Raw genomic sequence first — 20,728 nt, 5'->3', positions numbered from 1 at the left:
ACTAACAGAGTGCAGAGCTGATCAATCGCGGCAGAACAAAATGGTGAAAAATTTACCTAAGGACTCCAAACAAATTTTTACCTTACGCAAGCGGCATTACCTTTAAATACCACTCCCCAAGTAGCCGGCCTCTCTTACAAGGCCTCCAGCAGCTGGCAGTGTTGACAGCCGGCAATGATGCAGGGGTCAGAACCGAAGTTCAGATCAGGAGCGCTGCGCACCGGAGTGCAGGAGATCGTGGCGCTAGGGGTTACCGCCGCCCCAACCTCCGTGGCAAGTTCCCAGGCGTCGGTACTCTCGTCATATCCGGTTGCAGAACCGGTAGTGCCCCATTATCACACCCCAGAGACCCTAATGGGAGGCGCAGAGGAGGCCAATTTCTCCCCATCTATTAAGGGTAGAGTCTGAATGTTGATAGTAGATCTGTGTTACTAGAATGTAACCTAATCCAGATGGTTAGATATCAAATCATAACAGAAAAATGCAAGTGGTTTATAAAGGTAATTTGAATCCAAGAACTAGTTTATCAACTTTAACCTACATTTGAGTATCAGTTATTATAATTAAAGAGAAAGTTTGTTTTAATAATTAGAAAATGCATTAGCTGCTTCTATTGTGTTACGATTAGCTGTCCAGTATTCTTTAGTAAAAGCAACTCGTATAATTTAAAGAACAAAATTTACAATCCTCTAAATGTAATCCTTCAGTGATTAAGATCAACATGTGAGACAGGGCTTTCTGCTCCTGCACTTGGCAGCCTTTGATTTTCTGCCTTCACTTCAATGGACAGAAACTCATGGGCTAGTGAGTGCAGAAGCAGAAAGCTCTGCCTGTGATCTGTGTCTACAGTAGATCACCTGATTATTTAATATACAGTAGCTTTTAATTTATGTCCTTGCTTTTAAATATTGACTTTCAACTATGCATTGTTATATACTCACAGTAAGGTTGGCTACCACTGCTTTGGGATCATCTGTGAAGAAAGGTCATTGCATTTTTTTTTAATAAGAAGAGTAAAAGGATCCTAATAGGTTACTGATTTAGACATACTTAGTGAAATTCACAACTGAACACAAATGTACATAAAATCCTGCAAGATACTTTGTCCAAATTCTTGATATGTGCTCCCACCATGCAAAGATCTGTGATGGGAGCTGCAATTCGTAAAAACAACCCTACGATGTCCACTCATAATAATTGCTGAACGAATTCTGTACCTGCATACTCAAGTGTATGCAGGGAGCACTGTACTCCACTCTCCGACAGTCAGCAACATTTCTATCAACAGAAAAGAGCTGACAGTTGGTCTTTTTGGTCATTGGAATCTGAATAGCCATACCCTAATGTTTAAAAAGCCATTTGAGCATCAGCAGTTATACTGGAGGCCTTGCACAAGGCAAATGGTGTAGGATCACATTGTTCAGGTTGGCTTGCTGTTTTGCCAAACTGAGTGCTCTGCAGAAATTAGTAGCTTTGTGCTGCATTTTTTTGAGTTTCTGCACAAGGGGACTGAGAATCTACAGTCCTTCCAGCACACCCCCACCATAACTTCAGCGGGAGTGCATGGAAGGGCCACAAATTTGGCTGGGACGCTGTTATGTTGCAACCTAGCCTTAGGTTGGGGATTCTCGATAATCTGTTGGCGGCGGAGCCTATGCCAGCTCCAAACAAGGCCTTCAGTGTCCGAGTAGTCGGGGCCAGGGCATCCCGATGTTAGGAATTCTTGCATTATCAACCTTCAGAGGGACCAAGTGTAGGGTCAGCAAAGAGACAACTGGTAAGATCAGGCACACATACCTGAAAGTGGTGGAAGTGGGTTCACCTAGGGGTCCAGGGCAGGATTGTGACCCAAACCCTGGAGAGAAAGGTAATTAAAAAACACAATTTTCAATGTGGCCCTCTTCGAAAGGGGGTTGTGGGGGCACAATGAAGATCCTTCTCTGGGGAAAGTAGGCACCCGGGAACTGGCAAGGCCGTCCAGCTTGTGGCATAGATGCACCTTTATTGCCACCGGCATCTTGCATCAGTGTGTAAAACTGGGTACCAGCATTGGCCCCGCAAACTATGGCAGGCCAATTACAAAGGTCCCAGCCAGGCACATCTCAGAGTTTATGCTGGAACTTGCCCTCCTCCTCTGCAGATTTTCAGGCAGGGTATTTACCATCCAAAGAGAGATACACACCCTCAAGAGGCTAGGATCAAGACAAAGGGCAGTACCACCAGATAGCGGCTTCTCAAATATATTAGGAACCAATTTAATTTTCAAGAAAACTTTCCTACAGAACCCATGATGCTTTTCCACGTATAATTCAAAATTGGGCCTGAAAACTAAGTGTGCATTATGGGGTAATTCTGCAAGGTGTGGCTCCCGAAATGGCGCCTTGCTAGTGGCAAGCATGGTAGAGGAGATAAAGCTCAATTTTGTGACGTGCATTAAACGCAAGCAAAGCTCTGTTCCAGAAATATAACCACGCAAAATTCCCCCTATATAACAGCGCAAATCAAGTATGTGAAAATGTTTAAGTTGGGTAAAGTATCTGTTATAAATCAGAAATTAAATTTACATTTCATACATAGCAAGTTGAACAAAATTTAAAATAATTACATTTTATATATACATTTTACATGCTATCATATTTATAGTAAGTGTGTAGTCGATTATAGTTCTATCCACACTTGTCGTTTAGTATATTGCTTGTATAACTATGATATTCTGAGCTCTGCAAACAGTGCAAAACATTCTTATTTTAAAAATGAAAATGTTCCACTTCCAAACAAAGTTTGACTTTACTACAGAACATTTCAGACCTATTCCTTTTCTCTTTAGGAATATATTAACAAAACAAGGCTTTGCAGCGACACACTTTGCACCTCATCATTTTCCAGATTTACTGAAAGGTGTTTTTTTCGACTCCATCCTCCCTGGGTAATACGACAACTTTTCCCACAAATGGCCACACTACACAATTCCAATTGTGTACCTCTCGTGTTGTATCATGGGCTTAGCTGACTTTTGAATCAAGAGTAATTAACAAAACCAGTTTGAAGAATCAGAATTTCTATACCTAATGCTGGAAATCAAAGGTAAATATTAACAAGAAAATCAGACCCATCTACAACTTACTTACATCTGGCATTGTTACTGTATCTGGAGCGGATACGTCCCAGAGATCCAGGGAACAAAAGGATGTCATCAACAGTAGAGAGGTAGTTACTCAAAAATTCAGTTTTTTCACAGCTTGCATCTTCCATTCCTTTAAGATAAATCAAGGTACCATTAATTTTACTTTTCTTTTTCAAGTTTAATATGCAATTGCCTATCAGATTCAGTCAGTTTATGCTGCATTCATACATTAATATACTATAGATGTGTGCCATGTGTATTGCCGCGGTTTTACGTCAGCGAACTGGAACAGACTGACTGTGGCATTGTGAAGCAGGCCACTGGATGTCCATTCTGGGCCGGTTCTTGCACCACTGTGAGGTTTGCAAGCAGGATGTTGCTTCAGTTCTGCTACTGGCCTTACTTGCCTTAGAGATAGTGCAATGAAGGTTCACTAGATTGATCGTGGGATGAAAGGATTGTCCTAAGAAGAGAGATTGGGCCTATACCCTCTGGAGTTTAGAAGAATGAGAGGTGATCTCATTGAAACATATAAGTTTCTATGGGGAATTGACAGGGCAGATGCTGAGAGTTTGTGTCACCTGGCTGGAGTCTAGAACTATGGGGATGGTCTAGAACTAGGGGACATAATCTCAGGATAAGTGGTCGGCCATTTAAGACTGAGATGAGGAGGAATTTCTTCACTCAGATGGTTGTGAATCTTTTGAATTCTCTGCCCCAAAGGGCTGTGGATGCTTAGACGTTGAGCATATTCAAGGCCAAGATCGATAGATTTTTGGACTCGAGGGGAATCAAGGAATATGGGGATCGGGCGGGAAAGTGGTCGAAGATTAAATGAAGCAAGCTCAAGGGGCAGTGTGGCCTACTCCTGCTCCTAATATTTATGTTCTTGTGTTGTAGTTGTTTGGATTGCATCCCCTTTTATTATGGGCAATGGGATGGGGAATGGAGGATGCCAAGTAGGTCTCCAAAAGCAAAGCCAGGTTGTCTGATATTTCTGCAACTCGTGCAAATTTATTCTTGTAATAAAATTAGCGAGAAACATTTAATACTGAAATTCAGGAACAGAAACACCCAACCGGAGATTCATTCTACATATAGAATTCAATTAGAGAATGCAAAGACTACTGAAAATATTGTTTTAACTTTCTTTTTGTATAAAGGCACCTGAACTGGCCTTACATTTAAATTTGCACTTATTTATTTAAATAAAATCCCCACGTTAACTCATACTTTACTTGTTGTGCAACTATATAGGGATAAGAAAATTACGCTGTTTTTAATCAATCATCATCATAGGCAGTCTCTTGGAATCGAGGAGGACTTACTTCCACTCCCAAAGTGAATTCTTTGATGGCTGAACAGTCCAATACGAGAGCCACAGACCCTGTTACAGGTGGGACAGACCTTCGTCGAGGGAAGGGGTCGGTGAGGTTGGTTTGCCGCGCGCTCCTTCCGCTCTCTGCGCTTGGCCTCTTCATGCTCTTTGCGTTGAGACTCGAAGAGCTCAACGCCCTCCCGGATGCACTTTCTCCACCTCGGGTGGTCTTCGGCCAGGGTCTCCCAGGTGTCAGTGGTGATGTCGCACTTTACCAGGGAGACTTTGAGGGTGTCCTTATAACGTTTCCGCTGTCCTCCTTTGGCTCATTTATCATGAAGGAGCTCCGCATAAAGTATTTGCTTAGAGAGTCTGTATCTGGCATGCGAACTATGTGGCCTGCCCAGTGAAGCTGATCGAGTGTGGTCAGTGCTTCAATACTGGGGATGTTAGCCTGGTCGAGGACACTGATGTTGGTGCACCTGTCCTCCCAGGGGATTTGCAGGATTTTGCGGAGACATCGTTGGTGACATATCTCCAGCGACTTGAGGTGCCTTCTATACATCGTCCATGCCTCAGATCCATACAGGAGGGTGGGTATTACTACAGCCCTGTAGACCATGAGCTTGGTGGTAGATTTGAGGGCCTGGTCTTCAAACATTCTTTTGCTCAGATGGCCGAAGGCTGCACTGGCGCACTGGAGCCGATGTTGAATCTCTGCATCAATGTCTGCCTTTGTTGATAAGAGGCTCCCGAGATATGGGAAATGGTCCACGTTGTCCAGGGCCGCGCCGTGGATCTTGATGATTGGAGGGCAGTGCTGTGCGGCTGGTGGAGGACCTTTGTTTTACGGATGTTAAGCGTAAGGCCTATGCTTTCATATGCCTCAGTGAATACATTGACTATATCCTGGAGTTCAGCCTCTGAATGTACACAGACGCAGGCGTTGTCCGCATACTGCAGCTCAATGACAGAGGTTGGGGTGATCTTGGACCTGGCCTGGAGGCGGCGTAGGTTAAACAGCTTCCCACTGCTTTTACAGTTTAGTTCCACTCTAGCGGGGAGTTTGTTGATTGTGAGGTGGAGCATGGCGGCGAGGAAGATTGAGAAGAGGGTTGGAGCGATGACGCAGCCCTGTTTGACCCCAGTCCAGACGTGGATTGGGTCTGTAATAGATCCATTGGTAAGGATCACGGCCTGCATATCATCGTGAAGCAGGTGAAGGATGTTGACAAATTTTTGGGGGCATCCGAAACTGAGGAGGATGCTCCATAGACCCTCACAGTTGACAATGTCAAAGGCCTTTGTAAGATCGAAAAAGGCCATGTATAAGGGCTGGCGCTGCTCCCTGCATTTTTCCTGCAACTGTCACGCTGCAAAGATCATGTCTGTTGTGCCCCGTAGGGGACGAAATCCGTATTGTGATTCCGGGAGGAGGTCCTCGGTCACAGGGAGAAGACAACTGAGGAGAACTCGAGCGACAACGTTCCCAGTGGTTGATAGCAGGGAGATTCCTCTGTAGTTGCCGCAGTCGGACTTGTCCCCTTTTTTAAAAATGGTCACAATCACTGCATCTCTCAGATCTCCCGCATGCTCTCCTCCCTCCAGATGAGAGAGATGAGGTCATGTATCCACGCCAACAGCGCCTCTCCGCCATACTTTAGCGCCTCAGCAGGGATTCCATCTATGGTGTATGCAGGCACCTTTAGTAACGACTCCACGAGGCAGGGTATGGTGCTTAAACTCTCGAGACTTGCAGTCCTTTATTTGCAGCACCTGAGTGCCAACAACAAGCTGTGTGTTCCTTTTTATACTGGGTTACCTGCCGTGTGCAGGCAACCCCTGGGTCTCCAGCAACAGCACCCTCTAGTGTACCGGTAAGGTGTGTACAGTACAATGGTACATTCAATGTTGCATACAGTGTTACAGACATCACACAGTAAACAGGCATGCATACACAACAATACTCCCCCCCGAGCACTTTTCATATCCTAGTTGTCATGACCAGGGGAGGTGATCAGTGGTGGGCTATGGGAGGTTGTGGTGAGGGTTGTGTGGTTGCCAGGTGTGACCCCTGTGCTTGAGGCTGGCCTCGTACGTTTCCCCTCCCTCACACACAAACCAAGTGGGTGTCACTGTTGTGGGATCCCTCGGGGAGGTAGCCACGGCAGCAGTGGGTGGTGTGTATACACTGTGATGTGGGTAGTTGTGGGGTAGTGGGCAGGGCCACAATGGGGATGAGGATCAGGTCATCCCAGGGTTTGCCAGGGAAGCTGGAGGGTATTGGCCTCATACTTCTGGTGTTGGCCCTCGTGGCCAGGGGTTGTAGGGCTGGTCTGGTGCCAGTTGCCATTGGTGGTGGCTGGGCTGCCCATTGACCGCTGTCCCTGTAGTGGGTCTGCTCCCACTGCCTGTGTATATGTCCTGCAAGGAATCACATTCGTTCCAAAGGTCCAGGCTACATGGTCAGGTAGCCTGCTGGACTTGGGGGTCTCCCACAGGGGGATTCCATTGGCATGAGCATGGTCCCTGTAGGACCCAATGTCCTTTGGCAGTGTCCTATCGGTATACATGACACCTTGGCTCTGATCACACATAGTCGAGCCTGCATTATACATTCAAGCACTTGCATCACTTTTGGGTGTCCTGGTTTCAACAGACATGGTTACCTAGGCATTTCACAATCTCTGTCATTATTGTTAAGCATAATAAACTTGTTCTTAACCTTACTGAAGCCTGCATTCATCTCATTAGTCACATTAGTTAAACCAGCATCACAATTCATGGTTACATTGCACACATTTTCATACTTGCACCCTTTAATTGCATCTTTAGCTTTAAAGTCCGTGTACTCAAACAGTTGGAACTTCCCCTTTAAATTTTTTTGGTTACCGGGCTCCTTTAAGAGAGTTTTCAAATCCGATTGGCCGCTCGATGTCACATGATGCTCCTCCATGTTGACTCGCATTTTGAATGCAGGTCTGCTGCTTACCAAGCAGCAGCCATTTTGTGATGCTCCTTTCTTCCACGTTCTTGTGGTGCTGCAGCCATTTTGTGGTCTTGCTGCAGGCAGGCTGTGGTGCTCTTTTCTTCCACATGCTTGTGGTGCTGCAGTCATTCTGTGGTCTTGCTGCAGGCAGGCTGTGGTGGTCTTTTCTTCCACAGCACCACTTCGCCTGATGTGGACCCGGCTCATCCAATTCCTGCCCAGCAGCATGGGACCGTCGCCGGCTACAATCCACAGGGGGAGATTGTGCAAAACGCCGCCCTGGGAGACCTGGACCTCTACACTGCTAACGATTTGGATTTTACCTTTGGTGTAAGTGAGCAGCTTTGCCTGGAGAGGAGACAGTTTTGGTCGAGTGGCAGGATTCCTCCAAATTATTTCAACGGTGTTTTGGCTCATCACAGACTGGCTCGCCTCTGTGTCGATCTCCATGGAGACTGGGACCCCGTCGATGTCCACTTCCATCATCCACGGAGAACTTCCGGTGGAGCAGGTAAAGATTCCATACTTCTCTCCCAGGGTTAGAGCAGCTACATCTTCATCTGTGTCGGTGCCCCGGTGATTAGCCAATTCATCAGAGACACAGTGAGTACAGCCTTTTCTGCACATTCTCTGAAGGTGCCCTGGGAGGCTGAATTTCGGCCCTATTATCTCCAAATGTTTTTGCAAAACTAAATGGCAACAAATTAAATGGTATCTCACCTCCATTTTTCATTGGATGTTTTCATTAGACTTATCAAAAACCTAGCCAATCTCAATACACCCGTAATAATACTCATTTCCCACACCTCAAGCAGTTCAATGAGCATTTAACAATATAAATAATAGTGAAGGCTGTTAAGCCAGCTGTGAAGAATGTAGAACAGTAGCAATTTTGCCTCAGCAATCAAAACTTAAGAAATTGAGCTAAACTTTTAACTTCAATGGGGCATGAAATCGGCGATAGCGGATAGGCCACTTGATGTTTCCTTACCATTGAACATTCGATCTATTGTTTTGCTCATTAGCATTTTTGGAGCCACAAGTCAGCAATTTTCAAACTAACTGACAGCAGTCTGCAGTGTCTTAACAATTCTGTAGTCTATATTTTTGTTGCATACTTTCTATATTTGTTGACTTACCAGCACATTACAACAGTAATGTTTTCTGCTAATTATAGCAGTTTTATTTTAAACAAGTCTCCATCTTATGCAACTATACAGTGACTACACAGAGAATATATCTATAGTGTACATATATAACATCACTCTCCCCCAAGTCTTTTGTGCCAATACCTTTGTACTATGTGCTCTGGCTTAGCTCTCTCCCTGTTAACCCCAAGTCCTTATTGCCACAACGTTGGGTAGTGGTTACTAGTTGGGATGGTTCGATAATGCAGTGGGGCTTCAGTGGGTTCTGGGTGTGATCCATGTGTGTGTCCATGGCTGCATACATCCATTTTCCCTGCCGCATGTAGATCATGCCAGTGGCTCATCACATTAATATACATTCATATACATTCAAGTCCAGAAAAGGAAATTTGCATTTACATCATTACATTTGTGGTACAATTGTGAGGCAAGTACATTTGACTGGTGAGATACATTGATTGTACATCTTTGGGATCAGTGCTGGGGTCAGCACAGTGCGTGAGGACAAGATAGTTCCAGAGCTGCTGGATGGTGTCCAGGCAGCCTGGTGGCGACGCGTTGCCCGGTGCTGGCAGTGGGAACCCGGTTGGGTTGAGTTGCCCACTCTCGGGGCCTTTGCCGTTGCTGCTAGCTTCGGGCAGGTTCACAGATGCCTGTGACCTCCCTGTCCTCTCCTTGCACCCCGGGTCGCTGCTGCTTCCTGAGGAGCGGTCGTGTAGCAGTGCACAGGGAACTGCTGACTCGCTTGCCTAGGCATTATTTGGTTTGGGATCCTGGCTGATCCCGGTCCCAATTGGGAGAACCGTTGCGGGTGACCCTTCTTTCCTGGGTATAGCCTAGGTGGCGATGGGGTCTGGGGGCTACGCCTTAGCGCAGTTTGCTCTTTCAGGCTCGTGGCGGTTGGTGCCATCGGGTGCCTGAGAGGTGGAGCCGATCAGGGGCAGGGTATCGATACCGGTGCCGTTGCCCTCCTGAGATCACTTGCTCTGCAGCTTGTCTATTTTAGCTGCTTGTGGCCACACTCCGTGTGCATCACTCTGGTCCCAGGGGCGCAGACTACAGCATCGGGTAGCCCGCTGGACCTGTGTGCTTCCGATGGGTGTTTGCCCGCTACATTATCAGAATACAGTTGAAATCCTGCATCGCACAACGTTTCATTGCTTATTGAAGATAAACTGTAGCTCCGATCGCAATCGCCTGACTTTTCTTTGCTTATTACATGTATAAAACTCTGATCATCAATTACAAGCTTTACATTTAGCTCACAGTTGTTATTACATTGATTGACAATGTGGGACTGTCCCTTTAAGTGTGGTGGGTTGCTGGCCTCCTTTAAGAGAGCCTTGCTTTCATTACCCCAATCCTCTTCTTCACTTGGTACCACGTGTTGCTCCATCAGCGCTGCACCTCATGGTCTGGCCGCCGCCATCTTTTCCTTCAGCGCTTCACCTCGTGGTTTGGGCACCATCTTTCTTCCATCCACGATGTCGGCTGCTGTGATCCACTTCTCCCCAGGTTCTGCCACCGAAGCTGGGAAGTCGCCTTTGGATCCAATTTTCTTCCTCCGGAGTCCTGCCACTGGAGCCTGGAAGGTGCGTTCAGGTCGTCTCAGCTGGATCATCTCCACGCAGTCGTGCTGAGTGATCTGTACCTTGGGTGCTGTGCTGGTCTGCTCTCTGGTGCCGGGTCCAACCTCAGGTGGGGGCTTGCTTTGCCTCTGGGCGCAGGGGATGTCGATCGCTGGAGGGATGAAATCTTCCCAGCTCCAATGGATCTTTTCCATCCACCTTCTTCCGAGTAGCGTTGGTCCATCACCTGCAACAATCCATAGAGGTAACTTGTGCACCGCGCTATCATGGAGTACCTTTACATTCGCACTACCAACAACTGGGATAAGTTCATTGGTGTAGGTGTGCAGCTTTGCCTGAACTGGGACCAACTTGGGTCGTTCAGTTTGATTGTCCCATAGACTCTCAAAGGCTTCTTAATTCATTATTGACTGGCTCGCCCCCGTGTCCACCTCCATGAAGACTGGAACGCCATTTATCTTGACTTCCATTCTCAACTGGGAACATTCTGTGGTGCAGGTAAACATTCCGTACACCTCATCGTGGGGCTGAGCTGCTTCTCTGATCACTTCTTCATAATCTGCGCTGGATTCATGGCCCCCTGCAGACTCTTCTTCAACACGGTGAGTCCTATTTCTTTTACACATTCGCTGGAGGTGGCCCTTTGTGCTGCACCCTTTGCACACAGTCTTTAAAATGGCACTGGTGAGCCCTGCGATTTCCTCTGCAACGCCAGCATGGTGCTAACCGATTAGCCCCCCTCGGCGGACTCAGAGTTAAGGGACTCGGAGGCTGTTCTCTCTCCCCTGAAGAGATTCACGTTCTACAGTCCAGCCTCTAAAAGGCACCAGTCTGTATACAGTACTTGCCGGGTTTGAGTCCTGAGGATGAGTCATCCGCCTAGAGCCGCAGGTCGAGGTCACGAATGCCTAGATCATGGTGATGGCCTTCTGCAGTGTGACTGTGGTATCCATAGATAGTAGCCTGTGAAGAAGGCCCTCATGGCCGATTCCGATGACAAAGATATCCCGCAGCACTTCGGTGAGGTGTTTGCCAAAATCACACGGTGCCACAAGCTTTTTGAGGTCTGCAGCATATTTTGCGATTTCCTGGCCTTCGGTTCGTTGGTGGGTGTAAAACTGGTGTCTGGCTGTGAGGATGCTCTCTTTGGGCTTGAGTTGTTCTTGCATCAGTGTTACAAGCTCCTCGTACGTCTTAGCCGTTGTCTTCGCTGGTGCTAACAAGCCCCTGACGAGGCCACAGACGGTGGGCCCACAACTGGTGAGCAGGATAGCTCTGCACTTATCAGCTAGTGTGGCCGGATCATCGCCTGCCAGGTCGTTTGTTGTGAAGAAATGGTCGAGCCGCTCCACAAAGTCGTCCCAATCATCCCATCCTCATCACCAATTGTTATGTCTTTAGATTCTCTGATAATGACTCCACGAGGCAAAGTATTGTACTTGAACTGTAGTGACCTTAGTCCATTTAATATAACTCCAGAGTGAGGATACCACATGGTGGACTCCCTTTTACACCTGGGTACCTGTGGTGTACAGGTAACCTCAGGGCCTCCACCAGTTGCGCCCTCTAGTGGTGCCAGCATAATGTATACAGTGTGAACCTTGTTGATAGTACCTCCGGTAAACAAGTCTCCATCTTATGCAACTATACAGTGACTACACAGAGAGTGTATCTATGGTATACATATATAACAGTGTAAATACTTGCAAGAGGTCCTTTGCTGTGTTGCAAGGAAGTGCCTGCTGTTACATGTGTAGGGATTGTGATGACACAGAACTGCCAGCTGTATACATGCTACTGCTGGAGGGCACCTCCTCACCATGCCCACTGATCTGAGCGCACTACAGGTTCTGCGTTGTCCCTACGTTTTCCAAGCTCTCCTTCTCAAATAGCTGGATAATAGCTTACGCATAACAGACCAGTGATTTATGGTATTTGAATCCTCTACCTGCATCATCATACACCTTCTGATTACATGTCAACTTTGGCTTTAAATGCTGTAAGAACTGAAATTTTATCCTTGGATAATTGCTACTTGCAGTATATTTTCTCTTTCACCACAGCATGTTATAATGCAATTTGTATAAACTTGCATCTAATATCTTACATTCTAGTTAATGTACCTCTGCATGAATAGCTTTTTTGCATATGAAAACTTTCCATCATGCACATATATATTGTGTGCTGTTACTTTACAGTGATATTCAAACCTTATGTTTGTGCTCTTTCTTCAATCATGTAACTTTGGTTTTCCCCAGTTTTGCCAACACCCTTTTGTTTTTTGACACATTCACCATCTCGACTACACTCTCCCGTGCAGGTCACATTGTTCACATACTTGGTGGACCATTATCCCACACCAAAAAGAATTGTTGCAAAGATCTGTTACAGAGCTAACGAGAACTTGAAGTGGGTACCATCACTGAAATTAGATTTACTCTGTTGCTACTGACTTATTCTCGAGTACAACTATGCACTCCACACTGTAACAAATCAAGTGACTCATTGGCTGCTTGAGAAGTGTTAAAAGATCATTATTGCAGGTACCTCATGATTGGCAGTTTCTATTTTTTTTAAACTACTAATGAAACTGCAATCTCAGGAAACATACGTTTCAAGAATGTTTCTTGCTGTAATTTGATTATTCATTTTAATTCATTAGTTCATTAATTGCAACAAAAAGAATCAGCATCTCTTCCATTTTGGGGATAAAGAAGAATATCAGCATCCAAAAGTCCAACTGAACATCTTACCATGGTCTCCAAGAAAGATGATGTTGACACAACGGTGCAGCCTCATTTGTTTGAGTCCATCCATCAGCTGCCCTACAATTCTGTCTGTTGTTCGAAGCGCATCAGTCACCTAAACATTTATACAGAAACAAAGTAAAACTGCTAAAAGAAACCATTTGCTTTATTTTATTTACTTCATAAGGCTACATCATCAGCCAATTCACTACTTTAATACAAGATCATTTTACTCTTATATAACCGTCAATAAAGTTTCACTGATTGTTCTTACTTTTTACCAAAATACATTCATCATCCATTTTAAACAAGCAGACTTTTAAACATGCTAAATGCAACTATAAGCTTAAAGCAACATTGTGGTACAAATTCATCATATTTCTTGCCTTTGCGTTTCTCATTAGTTTTGCCCAAAGTGCACTGTTTGGTCTGGAACCAAAGAGGGGAAGTGGACAAAAAACTTGCTGAAAAATAACTTAACTTATTGTACCCTGGAGATTTTAAAGGAGTCATAAACTTGAATTTTGGAGTCCTGTTGCAAGAATTATTAATACTACAATTATAAGGATAGAAAAAAGGCATATTTTAGTGCCCCAGAGGGACGGCAATGGCGGCGGTAAGTACTTCCGGGCGGACGGCCAGCTTCCAGTGCCCCTCCGGGACTTTAGGTGCTGGTCTCGATAGGGCGCAGAGCATTACCGCCCGGAAGAGGCGAGCCAGTATGCAACGCCCCTGGTTGTGACACCGGTTTGATTTTTGGCTGCTGCCCAATCCGTAGCGGTCCGTGGAGCACCCTGCTGGGACCACCTGTGAAAGCTGGCGATCCGAGCTGTCGCAGCTGCAGTGAGCCAAGTAATGTCCACCTCAGGTAAATGGGATTGTTTTTTTTTTCTTGCGATTTATGTTGTGATGGCGTGAGTTATTTATTGGGAATGTTTTTGGTGGGGGTTTTTTTCAGGTTTTTTTGTCCCCCCAGGCCTCTCTCACAGCACTCCGAGGCTGACTGTTTAAGTCAGGATTTTCAGTTGCTCAGCCGGCCTAGCCTCCCTTAGTGCTCTGCCCCACACTCAGGGCCCAGCTGATTAATTTTACTGACTGAGGCACAAACTGTTCCTGGGCACAACCTTTACCGCCCCGCCGCCGTTACCGCTCCAAAATGAGCAGAACCGAAAATCATAGTTCCTTTAATGTATGGTATCTCCTTTCATATTTTTATGTGAAAATGCAGCCCATTGGGACAGAACAAATCTTTTCCATCTTCTCCAACAACTGAGCTGAACTACTGAATACGAAAAGTACCAATTCTAATGAACAGAGAATCTTGCAAGCCGTGAATCAGGCTCACCTGAATTTTCAATATGCACTCCCATCACACAAAACTCTACACCACCAGCACTAAATGATAAAATGTACTCATATATACTGCAGCTGCACTGAATTTAATGGCAACTTTGAAAGCCATAAAATGTTTAATTCGTGATAAACAATCAATTATTGATATTGAAGTGCGCTAGTTTCTTTATATTATTAACAATAATTCCTTTGAATGAGATTTTAACCTGTCTGCTCTGGTGATTCATGCTAATGTTAAAGATTTGATATCCGTGTTCAATAGAGTTACCAATGCTGGAGATTTCATTACATGACCTGCTCACTCCAACTGCCCTGCCCAGTAAAACAGCCGATATCCAATATTCTTAGAACTAATAAATGAAAGTGTTCGAAGAGATTGAAGCTTTGTTTTAATGCCCCTAGGATTTTGCTCCCGAGTTACTCGCAGCAGCATCCAGAAGGTTCATCTTCAATTCCTAGAGACTCTAGGGCAATCCCAAACAGTTGGCAACCCTACTGTTCAAAGCAGAGTAGGTCGTTGTCCCACGGTCATGGGCAACATTCTTCTCTCACTCAATACCACCAAAAAACGATTAACAGCTTATTCATTTCATTGCTGTTTGTGAGACAACTGCTGGCACAAATGGCCACCATTTGTCTGCATGACAGTCACCCCACTTCAAAATGAATAAATTTGTGCAATCACTTTGAGATGTTTTGGCAGGAGAAGGTGCTATGTAAATGGAATACTGTTATTATTTCAACCATAAGCTTGGTGCCAGATTTAAGGTGCTGGTCTTCAAACACTCTCTTTCTCAAGCGACCGAAGGCTGCGCTGGCACTCTGGAGGTGGTGTTGGACCTCATCATCGATGTCTGCCCTTGCTGATAGTAGGCTCCCGAGCTATGGAAAATGGTCCACGTTGTCCAAGACTGAGCCGTGGATTTTGTTGACTGGGGGGCAGTGCTGTGTGGCGGGGTCAGGTTGGTGGAACACCTTTGTCTTACGGATGTTTAGCGTAAGGCCGAAGCTTTCATACGCCTCAGTGAAGGTATGGTCCACAGAGCAGTAATGATACCTGCCCTCCTATATGGCTCAATGATGTGGACTATATACAGCAGACACCTCAAAGCCTACAAATCCACTTGGAGGATAGACGCACCAACGTCAGTGTTCTCTCTCAGGTCAACGTTCCCAGCATCGAAGCACTGACCACACTTGACCATCTCTGTTGGGCAGGCCACATCGTCCGCGTGCCCAACACAAGACTCCCGAAGCAAGTGCTCTACTCGGAACTCCTACATGGCAAGCGAGCCCCAGATGGGCAGAGGAAATGCTTCAAGGACACCCTCAAAGCTTCCATGATAAAGTGCAACATCCCCACTGGCACCTGGGAATCCCTGGCCCAAGACAGCCCAAAGTGGAGAAAGAGCATCTGGAAGGGCGCTGAGCACCTCGAATCTCATCGCCAAGAGCATGTAGAAACCAAGCACAGACAGCGGAAGGAGCGTGCGTCAAACCAGGCTCCCAACCCACCTTTTCCTTCAACCACTGTCGGCCCCACCTGTCACAGAGGCTGTAATTTCCACATTGGACTGTACAGTCACCTGAGAGCTCACTTTTAGAGTGGAAGCAAGTCTTCCTCAATTTTGAGGGACTGCCTATGATGATGATGATTATTTCAACAAGTTTATATTTTACACAGTGGTTCTCAGATAACTTCCAATTCTGGGTCAAGTCAACCTAACTATATTATAACCAAAAACAGAAAATGCTGGAAACACACAGCAGGCCAGGCAGCGGAGGGTTTTAGATCTGAAACGTTAACTGCTTCTCTCACCACGGATGCTGCCTGGCCTGCTAAGTGTAATATGTCCTTACTATACAGTGTAAATGCACACGAGGCCCATACTTGAGAGAAGATCACTCTGTGACCAGTTACCATTCTTACCAAGACCTCAAGAGACAGATGGTGGGTGGAGCTTCCTCTTTTATACCGGAAAGTCCAGGTTAGGAGTGTCTCCCACAAGTTCGCCCCCTGTGGTCAGTGTTCTCAAGGTGTACAACTTAGATCAGCTTATACATGGGTTACAATGACAGTTGAATACATGACATCACCTCCCCCCCCAAAGTCTTATTGGGATCACAGGTTAAGTCTCTCTGGTGGTTTACGTTCCCTTGTAGAGCGCCTCAGTTGGGGCTCCAGTTGTTGGGCGCTGGCCTGAGTGTCTGCTGTTTGCGGTGCCTCAGGCCTGTCCGGACTGCCCACAGTGTCTAGGCTCTCCTCCACTTGGTTCCGGTGTTCGGTCACCTGTGGTGGAGTAAACTCTATGTCATGTTCTTCCTCTGCTTCTTCTATGGGGTTGCTGAACCTCCTTTTAGTTTGATCCACGTGTTTGCAGCAGATTTGTCCATTGGTAAGTTTACTTGCCAAAACCCTATTCCCCTCTTTGGCAATCACAGTGCCTGCAAGCCATTTGGGCCCTGCAGCGTAATTAAGGACAAAAACAGGTTCATTGACATCGCGCCCTCGCATTCCTGTCATGGTAGTCACATTGTGACTGATGCCTGCTCTCAACAATTTCTTTCATAGTAGGGTGTATAAGGGATCACCTGGTTTTGAGCGTCCTTTTCATTAGCAGCTCTGCTGGTGGAACCCCTGTGAACGAGTGTCGTCGGGATCTATTGGCCAACAGGAGGCGTGATAAGCAGCTTTGTAGGGAACCCCCTTGGATTCTGAGCATCCCCTGTTTGATTATCTGCACTGCTCGTTCCGCCTGGTCGTTTGAGGCCAGCTTGAACGGTGCCGTTCTGACATGGTCAATTCCATTGCCTGCCATGAAGTCCTGGAATTCAGTGCTTGTGAAGCACGGGCTATTGTCGCTGACCAAGACGTCCGGTAGACCATGGGCAGCGAACATTGCCCGTAGACTTTCTACCGTGGCAGAGGATGTGCTTGAATTTACAATGGATACTCAATCCATTTGGAGTAGGCGTCTACTACAACCAAAAACATTTTTCCCATGAAAGGACCTGCGTAGTCCACATGGGTGCGTGACCATGGCTTGGCGGGCCAGGACCAGGGGCTAAGGGGGGCTTCCCTGGGTGCGTTGCCCAGCTGAGCACACGTGTTGCACCTGCGAACACAAAGTTCCAGGTCTGCCACCAAATGTGTGACCTGGCAATTGCCTTCATCATGACAATGCCTGGGTACGCATTGTGAAGTTCTCTGATAAAACCGCTCTGCCCTTCTGGGGCTTGACTACTCGGTTTCCCCACAGTAGGCAATCGGCCTGAATCGAGAGTTCATCCTTGCGCCTATGAAACGGTTTAAACTCCTCAGGGTATGCCCCGTATGTGGCTGCCCAGTCCCCATTCAGGACACATTTCTTAACTAAAGACAGAAGCGATCTTTATTTGTCCAGACTTTAATCTGACAGGCTGTCACAGGTGAGCCTTCGCTTTCGAAAGCTTCAACAGCCATGACCATCTCAGCATCATGCTCAGCTGCCCCCTCGGTGGTGGCTAGTGGTAGCCTGCTGAGGGCATCGGCACAGTTTTCAGTGCCCGGTCTGTGCCGAATTGTGTAGTCATAGGCGGCTAACATAAGTGCCCACCTCTGGTGGCAGGCTGATGCATTCGCATTTATGGCCTTGTTGTCGGCCAAAAGAGACGTTAGGGGTTTGTGATCTGTCTCCAACTCAAATTTCCTGCCAAACAGGTACTGGTGCATTTTTTTTACTGCATATACACATGCTAGCGCTTCCTTTTCTACAATCCCGTAGTCCCTTTCTGCCCGGGACAGTCTTCTGGAGGCATAAGCTACCGGCCGTAACTGACCATTGGCATTCACATGCTGCAACACACACCCGACCCCATGGGACGATGCATCACACGTTAAAACTAGTTTTTTACATGGGTCATATAACGTTAACAGTTTGTTGGAGCATAACAAATTGCGTGCTCTATCAAAAGCTCTTTCCTGGCTGTCCCCCCAGACCCATTCGCGACTTTTGCGTAAGAGCACGTGTAGCGGCTCTAACAGCGTGCTCAATTTGGGAAGAAAGTTGCCAAAATAGTTCAGGAGCCCCAGGAACGAACGCAGCTCCGTTGTGTTACGGGGTCTGGGTGCTCTCTGGATCGCTTCTGTTTTGGACGCAGTAGGCCTGATCCCATCTGCTGCTACCCTCCTCCCCAGGAATTCTACCTCTGGAGCTAAGAAGACGCACTTTTCCTTTTTCAGTCGCAGTCCTACCCGGTCCAGTCTGTGTAGCACCTCCTCCAAGTTGTGGAGGTGTTCTTCAGTATCGTGACACGTGATGAGGATGTCGTCTTGAAAAACCACCGTCCTTGGAATTGACTTGAGGAGGCTTTCCATATTTCACTGAAAGATCGCAGCGGCCGAACGAATCCCGAACAGACATCTGTTATACTCAAACAACCCCTTGTGTGCCGTGATGGTGGTCAGCTTCTTCGACTCACTCGCCAGCTCCTGGGTCATGTAAGCTGAGGTCAGGTCCAATTTTGAAAAAATGTTTGCCATATAGCGGATAGCATCGCAAAGAGGCCCTCCGCTCTCGGTAGTGGGTACTGGTCTTGGAGTGACACCCGATTGATGGTGGCCTTGTAATCGCCACATATCCTGACCGACCCATCAGCCTTGAGCACCGGCACGATCGGGCTCGCCCAGTCACTGAATTCGACTGGCAAGATGATGCCTTCCCTCAGCAGGCGGTCCAGTTCGCCTTCTATCTTTTCCCGCTACATGTACGGCACCGCTCTGGCCTTGTGGTGTACTGGCCTGGCGTCCGGGTTTATGTGAATCACTACCTTGGCCTCCATGAAAGTGCCGATGCCGGGTTGAAATAGTGAGTCAAATTTGTCCAGGACCTGTGAGCATGATACTCGCTCCACAGAAGAAATTGCATTGACATTGCCCCATTTCCAGTTCATGACAGCAAGCCAACTCCTCCCCAGTAGTGCGGGACTGTCCCCCGGGACAATCCAGAGTGACAACCTGTTCTCCGAATCTTTGTGGGACACGACTACCGTGGTGCTGCCTAGCACCGGAATGATCTCCTTTGTATATGTCCGCAGCAGTGCGTCAATCGGCAATAATTTTGGCCTCCTGGCCTTGGACACCCACAACCTTTCGAATTGTTTGATACTCATCAGGGACTGGCTGGCCCCCGTGTCCAGCTCCATTAATACTGGGATGCCATTGAGGAGCACTTTCATCATTATCGGTGGCGTCCCGGGATATGAACTTTATATGTGCTCCACATAAACTCGCTGAACTTCAGCTTCCAGCGATTTTCCCCCAGTATTCATTTGGCCTCGTAGGGCTTACATCGGGCCCGTCCTCGTACATCAACCTGGCTGCAGGCTTCCTGCACATACGCGCCAAGTGACCGCTGACGTTGCAATTTCTGCAGGTATATTGCTGATACCCCTGCAAGCTCTGACTGGGTGTTTGCCTCCACACCTCCAGCATGAGCTAGAGGCCCCATTGTTGGAAACAAAAGGTCCATTACCAGTCGATCGTCTCTGACTGTCTCTGTAACTCTCCTTAAGCGCACCATTAACAGGTGTTGATGGCACCATTACTGGCCGCATTGTCCATTGCGATGGCATGAATTACCGTTCAGTTAGCCATTGTCTCTGTTGAATTCCCCCTTTAGGTTCGACTGCATGCTGGGGCTGTCCGATTGCCCTTGCCTGCCGAGAGAACTGTGTGCCGCGTTAACAATGTTGACTCCCTGGTCGTTTGCCGCATTTGAGCCAAGATTTTTGTCATACATTATTCTGGTCTCTTCCTCCCCTGAGATAATTGTCTGGGCTATCATAGCCGCCGCTTCCAAGGTCAAGTCATTGGTCTCAATCAGTTTCCTGAATCCCCAGCGTGCCTGATGCCCTCAATAAAAAAGTCTCGCAGCATCTCCGCTCTGCATGTAACTGGGAACTTACATAGGCTCGCCAGTCGCCAGAGATCTGCCATGAAGTCTGGAACGCTTTGCCCTTCTCGCCGCTGGTACGTGTAAAACCGGTGTCTCACCATGTGCATCTGCTCGCCGGTCTAAGGTGTTCCCCGATCAACTTACAAATCCAAGTCTTTCTTTATCTTGGTACCTTGGTAATCTCTTCGAACGTCTTGTCCGCCGGCTTCTCTGGCGCAAGAAGGTCCTTCATCAGGGAGTACGTTCTGGATCCACAAACCGTCAGGAGATGAGCCCTGCATTTGTCGGCCAAATCCTGTCCCAACCATTCCTTAGTGACAAAACTTTGCTGGAGTCTCTCAATAAAGTCGTCCCAATCATCACCAACACAGTACCTCTCTTCTGTGCTGCTAGTGGCCATGCTCGCGTGGTTTAAATCCCAGTTTCTCGTCGCCAATAATATGTCCTTACTAAACAGTATAAATGCACACGAGGCCCATATTTGAGAAAAGATCACTCTGTGACCAGTTACCTTTATTACCAAG

The 20,728-nt window shown here is 47.0% G+C and overlaps 1 protein-coding gene across 6 annotated transcripts in view; it reads right to left on the bottom strand.

The window, feature by feature from the left end:
- enpp2 (ectonucleotide pyrophosphatase/phosphodiesterase 2) overlaps positions 1–20,728 on the bottom strand; it is a 122,462-nt gene that overhangs the window by 66,262 nt on the left and 35,472 nt on the right. For all 6 annotated transcript variants that reach the window (XM_070890597.1, XM_070890591.1, XM_070890616.1 and 3 more), the window contains 3 exons: positions 12,922–13,030; positions 3,129–3,254; positions 942–973 (listed from right to left, as the gene is read on the bottom strand). In XM_070890597.1, coding sequence (XP_070746698.1) covers positions 942–973; positions 3,129–3,254; positions 12,922–13,030 — 267 coding nt within the window. The remainder of the gene's footprint in view (positions 1–941; positions 974–3,128; positions 3,255–12,921; positions 13,031–20,728) is intronic.

Source organism: Pristiophorus japonicus, chromosome 1 (genome assembly GCF_044704955.1).
Source record: "Pristiophorus japonicus isolate sPriJap1 chromosome 1, sPriJap1.hap1, whole genome shotgun sequence".
NCBI lineage: Eukaryota > Metazoa > Chordata > Chondrichthyes > Pristiophoridae > Pristiophorus > Pristiophorus japonicus.
The sequence above is the reverse complement of the archived record's forward strand: the minus strand, read 5'-3'. Positions and strand labels throughout refer to the sequence as shown.